Raw genomic sequence first — 11,878 nt, forward strand, 5'->3', positions numbered from 1 at the left:
CCCCACATGGATTCCTGGAATCTCTGCTCCCCAGAGTTCTTTGAGGAGTGCATCCGGAATGCCGAGCTGGAAGCCAAGATGCCCGTGATCATGAAGAACTCCGTGTACCTCCACAAGGCTGCCACCCGCCGGATAAAGAGCTGCCGGCTTCACCGCAGGAGGTCCAGCGCTTCATGGAATGACCGTAGGTGTTGGCGGCTCTTCTCCCCTTATGCTCTGGGGAGTGGGGATGAGGGGAGAGGTTTGGTGGAGGTGAGGAATTTGTTCCACAAGTTGTGTTTGTGTTTCTTGCCCCCTTGTGGCATCACCCACTCACGGGACTGCAGGCAGAGAAACTTCAGGCACCAATTCTCCACCTGAATTCCCTGGCTTTTCACATACCTGGAAACATGTGGGTGAACCCCTTCGGTGCCATCAGCTCTCTGTGTGCATGCTGGGGAAGCACACTCCTGCAGCTGAGTTGCTTTGAGTGGTTGATCCATAGGAAGCCCCCTTTTGGGGGCCCTTTGGGGGGGAACAGGCACTGCCTTGCCTTCATTCTTGCCCCTCTCTGAGGAGAGAGAGCAAGATGGACTTATTCCATGTGCTCTCAAATGGCATCATAGGTTACTATCTCCTCCCCCGCCAGGGCCCAGGGTTGTAAAGATGTCACTGCTCGGCTGCTCTGCATTGGCTCTCCGTTGAATCTGGGTCTCGGGCAGCATTGGGGAGGTCTCTGGCATGGGAGTGCTCACCTGTTTCACTGCTGCTGTTGTTTCAGTGAAACAGTCCCAGTCGTTCATCTTCTCCCAGACAGAAGCCGATAACATAGAGGAGCTGAAGGAAGCAGCCAAGAGGCTGAGCCGGGACCAGCACTTCCGAGAAACCCTCTATCAAATCATGATGTCACAAAAAAATTCTGCCTCAGGGGACGAAAAGTGAATCCTCATCTCCTCCCATCAGGACGGGGCTTCTGATCTCAGCTCGTTGTTCACCTCATCAGAAGTTAAACCACTGGGGTCGGGGGGAGGATTTGCTCCTTTGTGGGGAAAGGGGCAGGATGGATGCATGCAACACCCTCCAGGGTTGTGGCTTTTAGTGTGCGTTCCTGAGCAGTGCCAATCTCTCTTTCCCTAGACTGCAGGGAGGCTCTGACATTCACCCCAAAGCACCTCCCTTTACTTCAGCTATTTCCATTAGGATGTGTTCTGCCAAAATCCCACAATCAGTGTTCAAATGAATCGTACTCTTTAGCTTAGGGAGTGTCGGGTCATTTCTTCACAGTCTAGTCACAGCCAAATGTAGGTGCTGCTGATAAACCCCTTTCTTAGCCTAATGTCCAGCTGACACCACCCTTTCCCCGCCCCTGCCCTGCCCCCATTCCAACCCCTTCCCCAAATCCCCGCCCCGCCCCCGCTGCATTCCCCCTCCTCCCCATCCCTCCCAGCGCTTGCCGCATGAAACAGCTGTTTCGCGGCGCTAGCGCTGGGAGCTAGGGGGAAAAAGCGGGCAGAGGCGAAGGTGGAGGTGAGCTGGGGCGGGGCGGGGAGCTGCCAGTGGGTGCAGAGCACCAACCAATTTTTCCCCATGGGTGCTCCAGCCCTGGAGCACCCACGGAGTTGGCACCTATGGTTACTTGACCCCTGCTCTGCCCCAGGCCCTGCCCCCACTCCACCCCTTCCCGTCCCCAGTCCGTCCCTGCCCTGCCTCTTCCCACCCCTACTCCTCCCCCACCCCCAGCGTCTCCTAAACACCGCTGAACAGCTGATCATGGCAGGCTGGAGACGCTAGGAGGGAGGGGGAGGAGCTGATCAGCAGGGCCTGCTGGCAGGAGGGATAGGGAGGAGCTGATCCGCGGGGCTGCTGTGGGTGCTTTTTTTCTGTGGGTGCTCCAGCCTCGGAGCACCCATGGAGTCGGTGTCTATGGTGCCATCGCCATCAGTGGCAACAAGATAACATAGGGTGGGTGGGTGAGGAGAACCCAGCATCGAGTCCTGCTACCACAGTCTTAGTTAATTAACACACAACCTGAGGAGCACTAGCTTCCTCACTGCCCTGAATAACACCATCATGGTCATGTTAGCTACCTACCAGGTTTACGTTCGGGACCCGTCTCACTACAACTATCCAGGTTGTAGCACGATGGACACCATCCATGGTTTATCCAAGTCTTATCAATGGTGGTGCCCCTATTGAGAGATCAGGGCTTTCCCTTCCATTCCCTTTCCATCATGGCCTGCATCCTTCCTGGAATGCTGTAGATGATGTGTTTGTCATAGAAGCCCAGACTCAATCTAGGCTGGAAGAGAGGATTTGCCCAGCATGTAATAATACTGTAAATTGCTGAAGAGAGAGGAATCATTTTTTTATGCAAACCTGATGGCCACTAGCACCTTCTTTAAGTAACAAGCCGTACAAGGCTTGTATCCAGAATACAATAATAATAGTACTTAGCACTTGGATATAACTTACAAATATATGTGGTAGGTAAGTATTAATATCCCCATTGTATGGATTGGGAAACTGAGGCACAGAAGAGTTAAGTGACTTATCCAAAATCACAAAAATTAGTGGCAGAACCTGGATTAGAGTTCAGAGGGTCTTGGTTTACAGCTATCTAGTAGGCCACTTTTCCTATCTATGGAGTGTAGTTTATAGGTAGAAAGCAGCAGTGAGGCTGGAACCAGGCCTCATGCTGTCCCAATGAACATAGTGTTTGTTAAGCTTGAAGAGTAGTTCTGCTGCTGTAATTCAGAAGGGCCTGTTTTGTATATTACGCAGAATTCCATTCTCCCCTCTCCATCCTAAAGCAAGGCCAAACAGTGAGTCAGGAGATGCAGACGTTACCTAGGCAATAAGCAGGAAATTTGAGGGGTCATGAAGGCATGGCTTGTGCCTCATTTTATACCTTTGTGCAGGCAGTCGCAGGCATCCTTCTGCCAGGCAATGGGATGTGCCTAACGATTCCAGTGTCCGACATCAAAGGCATTAAATGTCATCATCAGATTAAGTGACCTTGTCAAAATGCCTCCTTAACAGTTTTGATCCTTTTGTGTTTTCAATTCCTATTTGCTCTGCAGAGCCAGTCATAGGTGCTGGAAGTAGGGGTGCTGCAGCACCCCCTGACTGGAAGTGATTTCCATTATATGCAGGGTTCACAGATTGGTTCAATGGCTCTCAGCACCCCCACTATACAAATTGTTCCAGCACCCCTGGAGCCAATGCTATGGGAGAGCAAGCTGGAGTCTATTCTTCCTTGCACGTTCCTGACCAAAATACCATTTCATTTCCAGTTGCAGAATCTTTGTTACTTGATGATGTAAGAGAGAGAAAGACACAGCTAGATCCCAGCGAGAGAGTTTGCAATCCTGGCAGTTAGAAAAATCACCGTTTGATTTGTTAACACAACACTTTTGATCTGCAGTCATTAAACGACAATAAATAATGAATTCCACAATATCAGTTATATGGAGCTGTTGCTTTCAGGATACAGCACATTAGTTACATAACAAATAAAGCAACATTATCTCTAAAGGGACTGTTTGGTTTTGATGTGACATTGCAATATTGATCATTACTTCTCCCCTATGAAAATCAATCAAACCATTCTAGCAGTCTTCAGTAATTACTAGAGTGAATTTATTGTTGTTGTTGTTTATTATTGTTTGCATTGCAGTAGCGCCTAAGAGTTTTGGTCGTGGACCAAGACTGCACCGTGCTAGGTGCTGTACATTGCCAAACTATGACAGGAGTGCACATAAAATGCCTTCTCCCTGGCTTCCCACTTTCACTCACCTTCCTCGAGTGTGGTAGAGACCTAGTGCTTAAGGCCAGAAGGGACCACTAGATCATCCAGTCTGACCTGCTGTGTATCACAGGCCACCAACGCCACCCGCACACTAAGCCAACAACCAAAATGAGACCAAAGGATTACAGCTCACAGGAGACTAGACTATGTGTCACAGACAAAGACTAGGAGGGAACAAAGTGCACCAATACCTGAGGCTTGGAAATGATTAAATGAACTATACATGATAATCCTAGCAAGTGATCTGCACTCATGCAGCAGAGAAAGGTGAAAACCCTCCAAGGTCACTGCCAATCGGATCTGGGAGGAAATTCCTTCCTGACCCCACATAAAGTGATTAGCTAGACCCTGAGCATGGGAGCAAGCAGCTGAGAGAGAGACTCCTGAGTACCTTAGCATGCCAATGTCCCGTCTCCAGCCATGGCCTTCCCTGATGCTTCAGAGGAAGGAGATTTTAAAAAAACCCTCTTCTTTTGTCTTTGAGAAACAGGTTTACCCACTCCCCAGACGTCTGGTAAACACACTTCTGTCATAATTTCAGCTGATGATCATAACTTTACACCTTGATATTCTTGACCTGCAAGTTATTAGTTTAAGTGATACCTCACAAGGCATATTGTGCACACAGATTTTGACACCAGTGTGTAGGGGATGAATACAGGGATGCATTCTGTCACAACCTCCCAGAATACCCTGGGGAGGAAAAAAATCTGCTTCTTACCCCTGCCGGTGGCCAGCTGAAACCCTGAAGTATGAGCTTTAGGAACATAAAACAGACGAGCCCTGCCCACTACCCGTCACAAGCAACCCTGTTCTACAATGGCACTCATAAACGTGTCCAGCACTCGCTTGAAACTAATTGAGTTGTTTGCCCGCTTGAAGTCTAGTGGGGGGCTGTTCCAGAACCTCACTCCTTTGATGGTTAGAAACCTTTTAATTTCCAGCCTGACTTTGTTCCTGGCCAGTTAATACCCATTTGTTCACATGCTAACGTTGTCCTTTAGATTAAATAGCTCTCCACTCCGCCCCCCGGTATTTACCCCCCTGATGTATTTATTAGGAGCAATCCTATTCCTTCTCAGCTTTCTTTTTGCTAAACAAGCCAAGCTCCTCCAGTCTTCTATCATAAGATAGGCCCTACAGTCCAATGATCATCCTATTAGCTCTTCCCTGCACCTGTTCCGGTTTGAATGCATCTTTCTTAAATATGGGTGATCAGAACTACAAAATATTCCAAATGAAGTCTTACTAGTGCCTTGCCCAATGGCATTAATACTTCTCTCTCTCTCTCTACTGGAAATGCCTCACTTGATACATCCTAGGACAGTTTTCTCTTTGAGCTGGTTGTGTGCTTTGGATAGGGCTTTGTGTAGAATCCCTTTTGCTTCTGCACTGATAGTTTCCCTTCTCAGTGCCCTGCACTAGCCTGACGGCGTGACATTCTGATACCTTGCTTGGGGAGCCGCTCCGAAAAGGAGTGGACTGCACCGCTGTTGGCTGAGAATAGGATTGGATGCTGCCATCTCTGCCTCATCTAGTCAATACGGTTTAATTTTTAAGACTCTAAAAGGTAAAAATCTCTATTGGGAAATTGCCCAGGGAGATTGGAGTGGCAGGAGAGTCACACCCCTTCCTGGGACTGCGGGAAGAATCAGAGGGAGCAGGGTTTGTCCTACTCCCCAACCCTACCGGGGGGACAGGTAAACACTAATGAAAGTAGCAGGGGCAGGTGATCTTTCCCTGGGAAGCACCAGAGACCAGAGGGAGTGAGCAGGGACAGATGCTTTCCTTGCAGTTGCTGCTTCTTTCCAGTCTGTTAGTTGGCTGGCTAGCAGGATTCCTGGTAGCCCTTTGTGCGAGCTGCAGCCCCAGTCCTTTCCTGTGGGTCACAAACAGCAGCAGGGGAGACAGAGGAAAATATTTTTCAAAGCCCACACAAAACAAACATGTGGAAATAAAAAAACCAAAAAAAATGGGCCAGGGGACTTGGGGACAAGAGCTGCTTTTGTTAGGTTTGGGTGAAACTGATCACTCTGCAGTTGCTAATGTCCCTTTAAGAAAAATGCATTAGATTCCATCAGCATTGATGAAAATGCTACCCCCAGGGAGTTTGTATTGTGGTCACTCCTGAAAGCATACAGCCACCTGCAGGCCAAAGTCAGTATTAGTCCACAGGCAATAGTGCCTGGGGCAGCCCCTTCACCCACATGCTAAAGTTCTCTCTTTGCTAAGTCCCACTAATACCCTACTTGTTATCGCAGCTGATCTTTCAGATGCAGCACGGGACAGTGAGAAGGTTGGGGAAATTACCAGAAAGAAAGTGCAGCCATCCAAAAGCTGAGCACTCATGCAGCAAGACTTAGGAGCAGGATTATTTGAGGAGACAAAACGTAGTTCCAATGGGAAGGGAAAGCATTTCATTTCAGAAAAAGCCACCACTCTCCTCTTACCCCTCCCACCGCACACTATTTCTTGTACATGGAGATAGAACATAATGCTATGGCTTCATGCACTACGAATGACAACTAAAAGAAGGAACAAAACAAATTCCCTGATAGCCAAAGTACCCCTGATAGCAGGGCCGGCTTTAGGAAGTGCGGGGCCCAATTCAAACATTTTCGGCGGGGGCCCGACAGGGATGACTTAAAAAAAAAAAAAAAAACACGTAAAAAACCACCTTTCATTTCTTCCATGTATTATTTACTTTCCATAACTATATAAATAATAACAAAATTATATATTACATACATTGCATAATGTATGCAAATGCATGCTAACCCTACCTAAAGTTCTTGACACACACACCCGGGACCCCTGCGCCATCCACCCCCCCTTCCCTGTCCCTGACTGCCCCCTGCCGCCCCATCCAACCCCTCCTCTCATTCCTGATGGCCCCCTGGGACCCTTGCCCCATCCAACCACCCATTCTCTCTGTGCCCGACTGCCCCTGGAACCCCTGCCCCTGACTGCCCCCCACTGCCCAATCCAACCCCTGCTCCTTCCTGACTGCCCCCCTGGGACCCTTGCCCCCATTCAATCCCCCTGGTCCCCTGCCCTCTGACCGCCCTGACCCCTATCCACCTCCCCCCACAACCCCCCGAACTCTCCTGCCCTCTTCCAACACCCCCTCCCTGCCCCCTTACCGCGCTGCCTGGAGCCGCTCGGCCACGGCTGGGGCCGGGCTGGAGCCACTTGGTCCGGGCCGGGGCCGGGCTGGCGCCATGGGGCCCGAGCCAAGCCGGGGCCGAGCCGAGCTGAGCTGGAGCTGCTCAGCCGGGGCCGGGCTGGGGCTGGGGGCATTCGACCAGGGCCAGGCCAGGGTCGGGGGGCCAGGCTGGAGGGAGCCGCGTGCTTGGCCAGGGCCGGACTGGGCCGCGCTGCGCCTCTCTGGGACCCTCGCCACGCCATGCCACGCCCCAGGTTACCTCCTGCCTGCTGCTTGTTTCAGGCTTCCCACGAACATCTGATTCGTGGGAAGCAGGGGAGGGGGAGGGGAAGGGGGGCGGAGCGTTCAGGGGAGGAGGGGGAAGTGGGCCGGGGGCAGGGTGGACAGCTGCGCGGGGCCCTCTAGGCGCGGGGCCCCATTCAGGGGAATCAGCCGAATCTGCCTAAAGCTGGCCCTGCCTGATAGTTGGTCAGTGTGTCTGTTAAAGGATAGCCCCTCTTCCCACACCTGCACATTGATAGGCAAAAGAAAGATCTTGCTGTCTGCAGGTGAGCTTAAGTCCTGTTTCTTGGTTAAGCTGTTCTGAGAGAGCTGGGTTTCTCAGCTGGGAAATATGAACATAAGAGTTAACATCCCAGCCAGTGTCCAACCCAAGCTGCTTCAGAAAAGGGTATGAAACTGGATCACTAACTGGTTAAAAGATAGGAAACAAAGGGCAGGAATTCAGAATGGAGAGAGGTAAATAGTGATATGTTCAGGGGTCTGTTCAGGGACCAGTACTGTTCAACATATTCATAAATGGGGTAAACAGGCAGGTTGCAAAATTTGCAGATAATACAAAATTCCTCAAGATAGTTAAGTCCAAAGCAGACTGCGAAGAGTTACAGAGGGATCTCACAAAACTGGCTGACTGGGCAACAAAATGGCAGATTAAAATCCATGTTGATAAATGCAAAGTAATGCACATTGGAAAACATAATCCCAATTATACATATAAAATGATGGGATCTAAATTAGCTGTTACCCACTCAAGAAAGAGATCTTGGAGTCATTGTGGATAGTTCTCTGAAAACATCCACTCAATATGCAGCGGCAGTCAAAAAAGCGAACAATGTTGGGAATCATTAGGAAAGGGATAGATAATAAGACCGAAAATATCATACTGCCTCTATATAAATCCATGGTACGCCCACATCTTGAATACTGCGTGCATCTCTGGTCGCTCCATCTCAAAAAAGATATATTGGAATTGGAAAAGGGCAACAAAAATTATTAGGGGTATGAAACAGCTTCCATATGAGGAGAGATTAATAAAACTGGGACTTTTCAGCTTGGAAAAGAAACTACTAATGGGGGATATGATAGAAGTCTAGAGAATGTAAATAAGGAAGTGTTATTTATTTACTCCTTCTAATAACACAAGAACTGAGGGGTCACGAAATGAAATTAATAGGCAGCAGGTTTCAAACAAAATACTTCCTTTTGTTTTTCACACAACACAGTCAGTCTGTGGAACTCTTTTCCAGAGGATGTTGTGAAGGCTAAGGCTATAACAGGGTTCCAAAAAGAACTAGATAAGTTCATGGAGGATAGGTCCATCAATGGCTATTAGCCAGGATGGGCAGGGATGGCATCCCTAGCCTCTGTTTGCCAGAAGCTGGGAATGGGCGACATGGAATGGATCACTTGATGATTTCCTGTTCTGTTCATTGGCTACTGTCAGCAGACTGGATACTGGGCTAGATGGACCATCAATCTGACCCAGTATGGCCATTCTTATGTTCTTATGAAACTGTGCTCCTTTTCTCTCCTGCGCTTCTATTGCTGAACAATAACGTGGAGAGAAAAATGCTTCCCAACCCCAGCTCACTTAAGCCCTGAAGCATGGAAATGTGATGTGCTGTAAAATAGCTGCTGTGTTCCACCCAGATGTGGTTACATTTCAGTAGTGGCTGAAATGGCTGCTAGAAAGGGAGGGAGAGAACATGTGGGTGTTGGTATATGGACTGGTTTTCAGAATGCTGATCCCCTGCAACTCCCAGTGAAGTGGATGCTCAGCACTTCTGAAAATCAGACCAGAAGCTTAGAAGGTGCTGTTAGGTCCCTCTGGATGGCCTCTACTTCAGCCTCAGTGCTACACCAGACTATGTATGTGCTGTAATCCCCTTATGCAGGGGTAGGGGGTGGCTCCCTTCCATTCTCTCCTCTCCCACTTTTAACCTCCCTGCACACTTGAGCCCAGTGACCCCTTGTCAGCTGTCTCAGTGGAGAGGGTGAGGAATTGATGAGCCAAGCAGACTGAGCTCAGGTGTAATTAAAGGGGAGCATGGGACACATTTGTCCCATTCAACTTTCTCCCAAGGAAAGGAGTGCAGTTGTGTCCCCTTCTCCACTCTGCTCTATAGCAAGTGGGCCTCTTGATATCCCCTCACCTCTGCCCAACTCTTGACTGCAGTGCAGAGAGGAAATATAACATAGTCAGCAGAGGAACCTCAAGGGAACTGTCCCTGGCTATTGCTCTCACACCCAGACCAGAACACGGGCTCAAGGTTAGGGCCTCAGAGGTAGTGGCCAGTGAGTCTTGCTATGGAGAATGAACAGAAACTACATAGCAGAAGAGAGAAATTAGGGGGACATCTGGAAAGGGCTTTAGAGGAGGGGAGAGGCAGGAGAGTTGGGAGGTTAGAGCAGAGGGAAAGGGCAATAAAAATGTAGGCAAGAGATGGGGACTCTGGGGAGCAGAAGAGGCAAGAAATTGGGACTTTGTTGGAGCTGGAAGGGAGTGAGTGGAACTCAGGGGACAAGAGGGTGAGATCCCAGTAGGGAAGGGAAAGGGGGAGAGGGAAATGGAGCTTTTTAGTGCCCTGCAAAGGAATAAAGGCCGTGCGACTTTTTTTACTGCTTATGCTTCAGAGAGAAGGCCTGAAAGGGTGGTTTGGCTCTTGGTTTTTGTTTGTTTTTCAAGCTAGGAATTCTGATCCTGCCTTCACTGGCAGACTGTGGGTGACTGGAGAGCTGGCAGAATCATGCATGCATAAGGCAGCACAAGCTACTGTGAACTAGTGAAAGGGGAAATGATTTTCATTCAGACCACTTACCAAACCCAGAGAGTTTTATTTGTAAACACCTATTCAATGAAGACAACTGGGAGAGAGGCTGTATGTTAAGTAGCCCCTGCCCACATCCCGTTCAATGAGGGCTGCTAAGAAAACAAAATGCACATCTGAGTCACCCAAACAACCCTCGAAGGCCTGGTCTACGCACAGTTTTTGTGTAGGTGTAACTATGGGTATGTCTTCACTACTGGCTAGATCGGCGGGCAGCGATCGATCCAGCGGGGATAGATTTCGTCTAGACACGATAAATCGATCCCCGAGTGCTCTCCCGTCGACTCCTGTACTCCAGCTTGGCAAGAGGCGCAGGCAGAGTTGACGGGGAAGTGGCAGCAGTCGACCTCCCCCCAGTGTAGACCAGACCTATGTCGGTTAGGGGTCTGACTGGTTTTTTTACCGATATAGTTAGACTGGTGCAGACATAATTATACTGCTATAGAAGGGCCTTATCCCAGTATAGCTTTAGGCCACTACAGACTTCTGCTAGCATAGCTATGTCAGTCAGGGGTGTGAAGAGGTGTGATTCATGACCAGTATAGTGGTGTCAGCAAAAGCTCCTAGTGTAGGTGCAGTTATACCAGCAAAATTGCATGTTTACTGTTTACTTTTACCTTTGTTCACTCATGTGGGAGTGTCTTACTATACGGCTACAGAGCGCAGTGTTGCTGGTTTAGCTGTGTCCACAGTAGGAGTGTTTTGCTGGTATTGTATATTGCTACTCCTATACCAGAAAAGTGCTCCGTGTGTAGACATAGCCTTATTCCCCTTCCCATACAGGAATAGCTATACTGCTATAAATTTTTTTCTAACTGTGTCCACACTCGTGGGATGTTCTGCTTTAACTATACCTGTCTTGTTAAAGTCCTACACCTTGTGTGTGTAGACGAATAAAGGCAAGACAACAATTCTGATGTTTCCCAGCATGTCTTTTCTTCCAGCTAATTAGGACAGCGGCTGCAAAATTAAAATTATCCACTTGTGTGAATGTCAGACACTAATGTTCTTTTTTTTTTAAACAGCTGCTTGAGAGGCCATGATTATATTCTTACTCACCCACATCTCGGGATGAAAGGGAGAGGGGAGTTTTTATTTCTAGCTGGGGTGTGGGTGGATAATGAAAGGATTTGCCAATATTGTCCTAAGAAATGTACACCCCCCCCTCCGCCAGTGAATGGTGAAGATGAATCAATGACTAATTGTTCCAGTTGGATCCATGAACAGTGTGGGTAGGCCCCATCTATGTACCCTCATACATAGTTCTGCCAGAGCAATTCAGTCTTCAAGCTACGAAGCAATTCAAGGTCTAATCCCCCGCTGGTCTGCCCGTGTACCTCAGTTCAGATGTGTAGCATCCCATTCTATTCCAATCCTGAGTTGCCACTCCCCACAGCTTTTCCCCCGTGCATGACCTCCAGCACTCCAAGCTATCTCACTCATGTGCCATCACATCGTTCTGCCACACATGACCTCTGGTACCACTTGCTGTTCCAGTTCATTGGTTGCCAACGGCAGAGGATATGCTAAGCCGTCCAACTTTAGATGCCGTTTGTTTATTTTTGTGATTTTATCGGTTTTCTTTGCTTTTGAGCATTCTCTTTGTTTGTCAGTTTAATTCTATTGTTTGAAGTGGAGGACTGATATTCACACTTACGGGGCAGAGAAGTACTGGTCCATGTTGGAATATTGGATTGCATACCACACATCATTTGGAATCCTTATCAACCAATCCTAGTGCTGTATTTTTCCATGCTATTTTTGGAATTGCTCTAACAAATCTCAGCTCTTCTTCAGCTGATGCTATTTTGCAAATGT

At 48.6% G+C, this 11,878-nt stretch overlaps 1 protein-coding gene across 1 annotated transcript in view; it reads left to right on the plus strand.

Moving 5' to 3' along the window:
- Positions 1-6,511, plus strand: part of PLEKHD1 (pleckstrin homology and coiled-coil domain containing D1) — a 48,593-nt gene extending 42,082 nt beyond the window's left edge. Inside the window, exons 12-13 of the mRNA XM_005305933.4 lie at positions 35-184; positions 761-6,511. Of these exons, the coding sequence (XP_005305990.1) occupies positions 35-184; positions 761-921 (311 nt within the window). The 3' untranslated portion in view covers positions 922-6,511. The remainder of the gene's footprint in view (positions 1-34; positions 185-760) is intronic.
- The last annotated feature ends 5,367 nt before the right edge of the window (positions 6,512-11,878 follow it).

This window comes from Chrysemys picta, chromosome 4 (assembly GCF_011386835.1).
Source record: "Chrysemys picta bellii isolate R12L10 chromosome 4, ASM1138683v2, whole genome shotgun sequence".
Classification (NCBI taxonomy): Eukaryota; Metazoa; Chordata; order Testudines; family Emydidae; genus Chrysemys; species Chrysemys picta.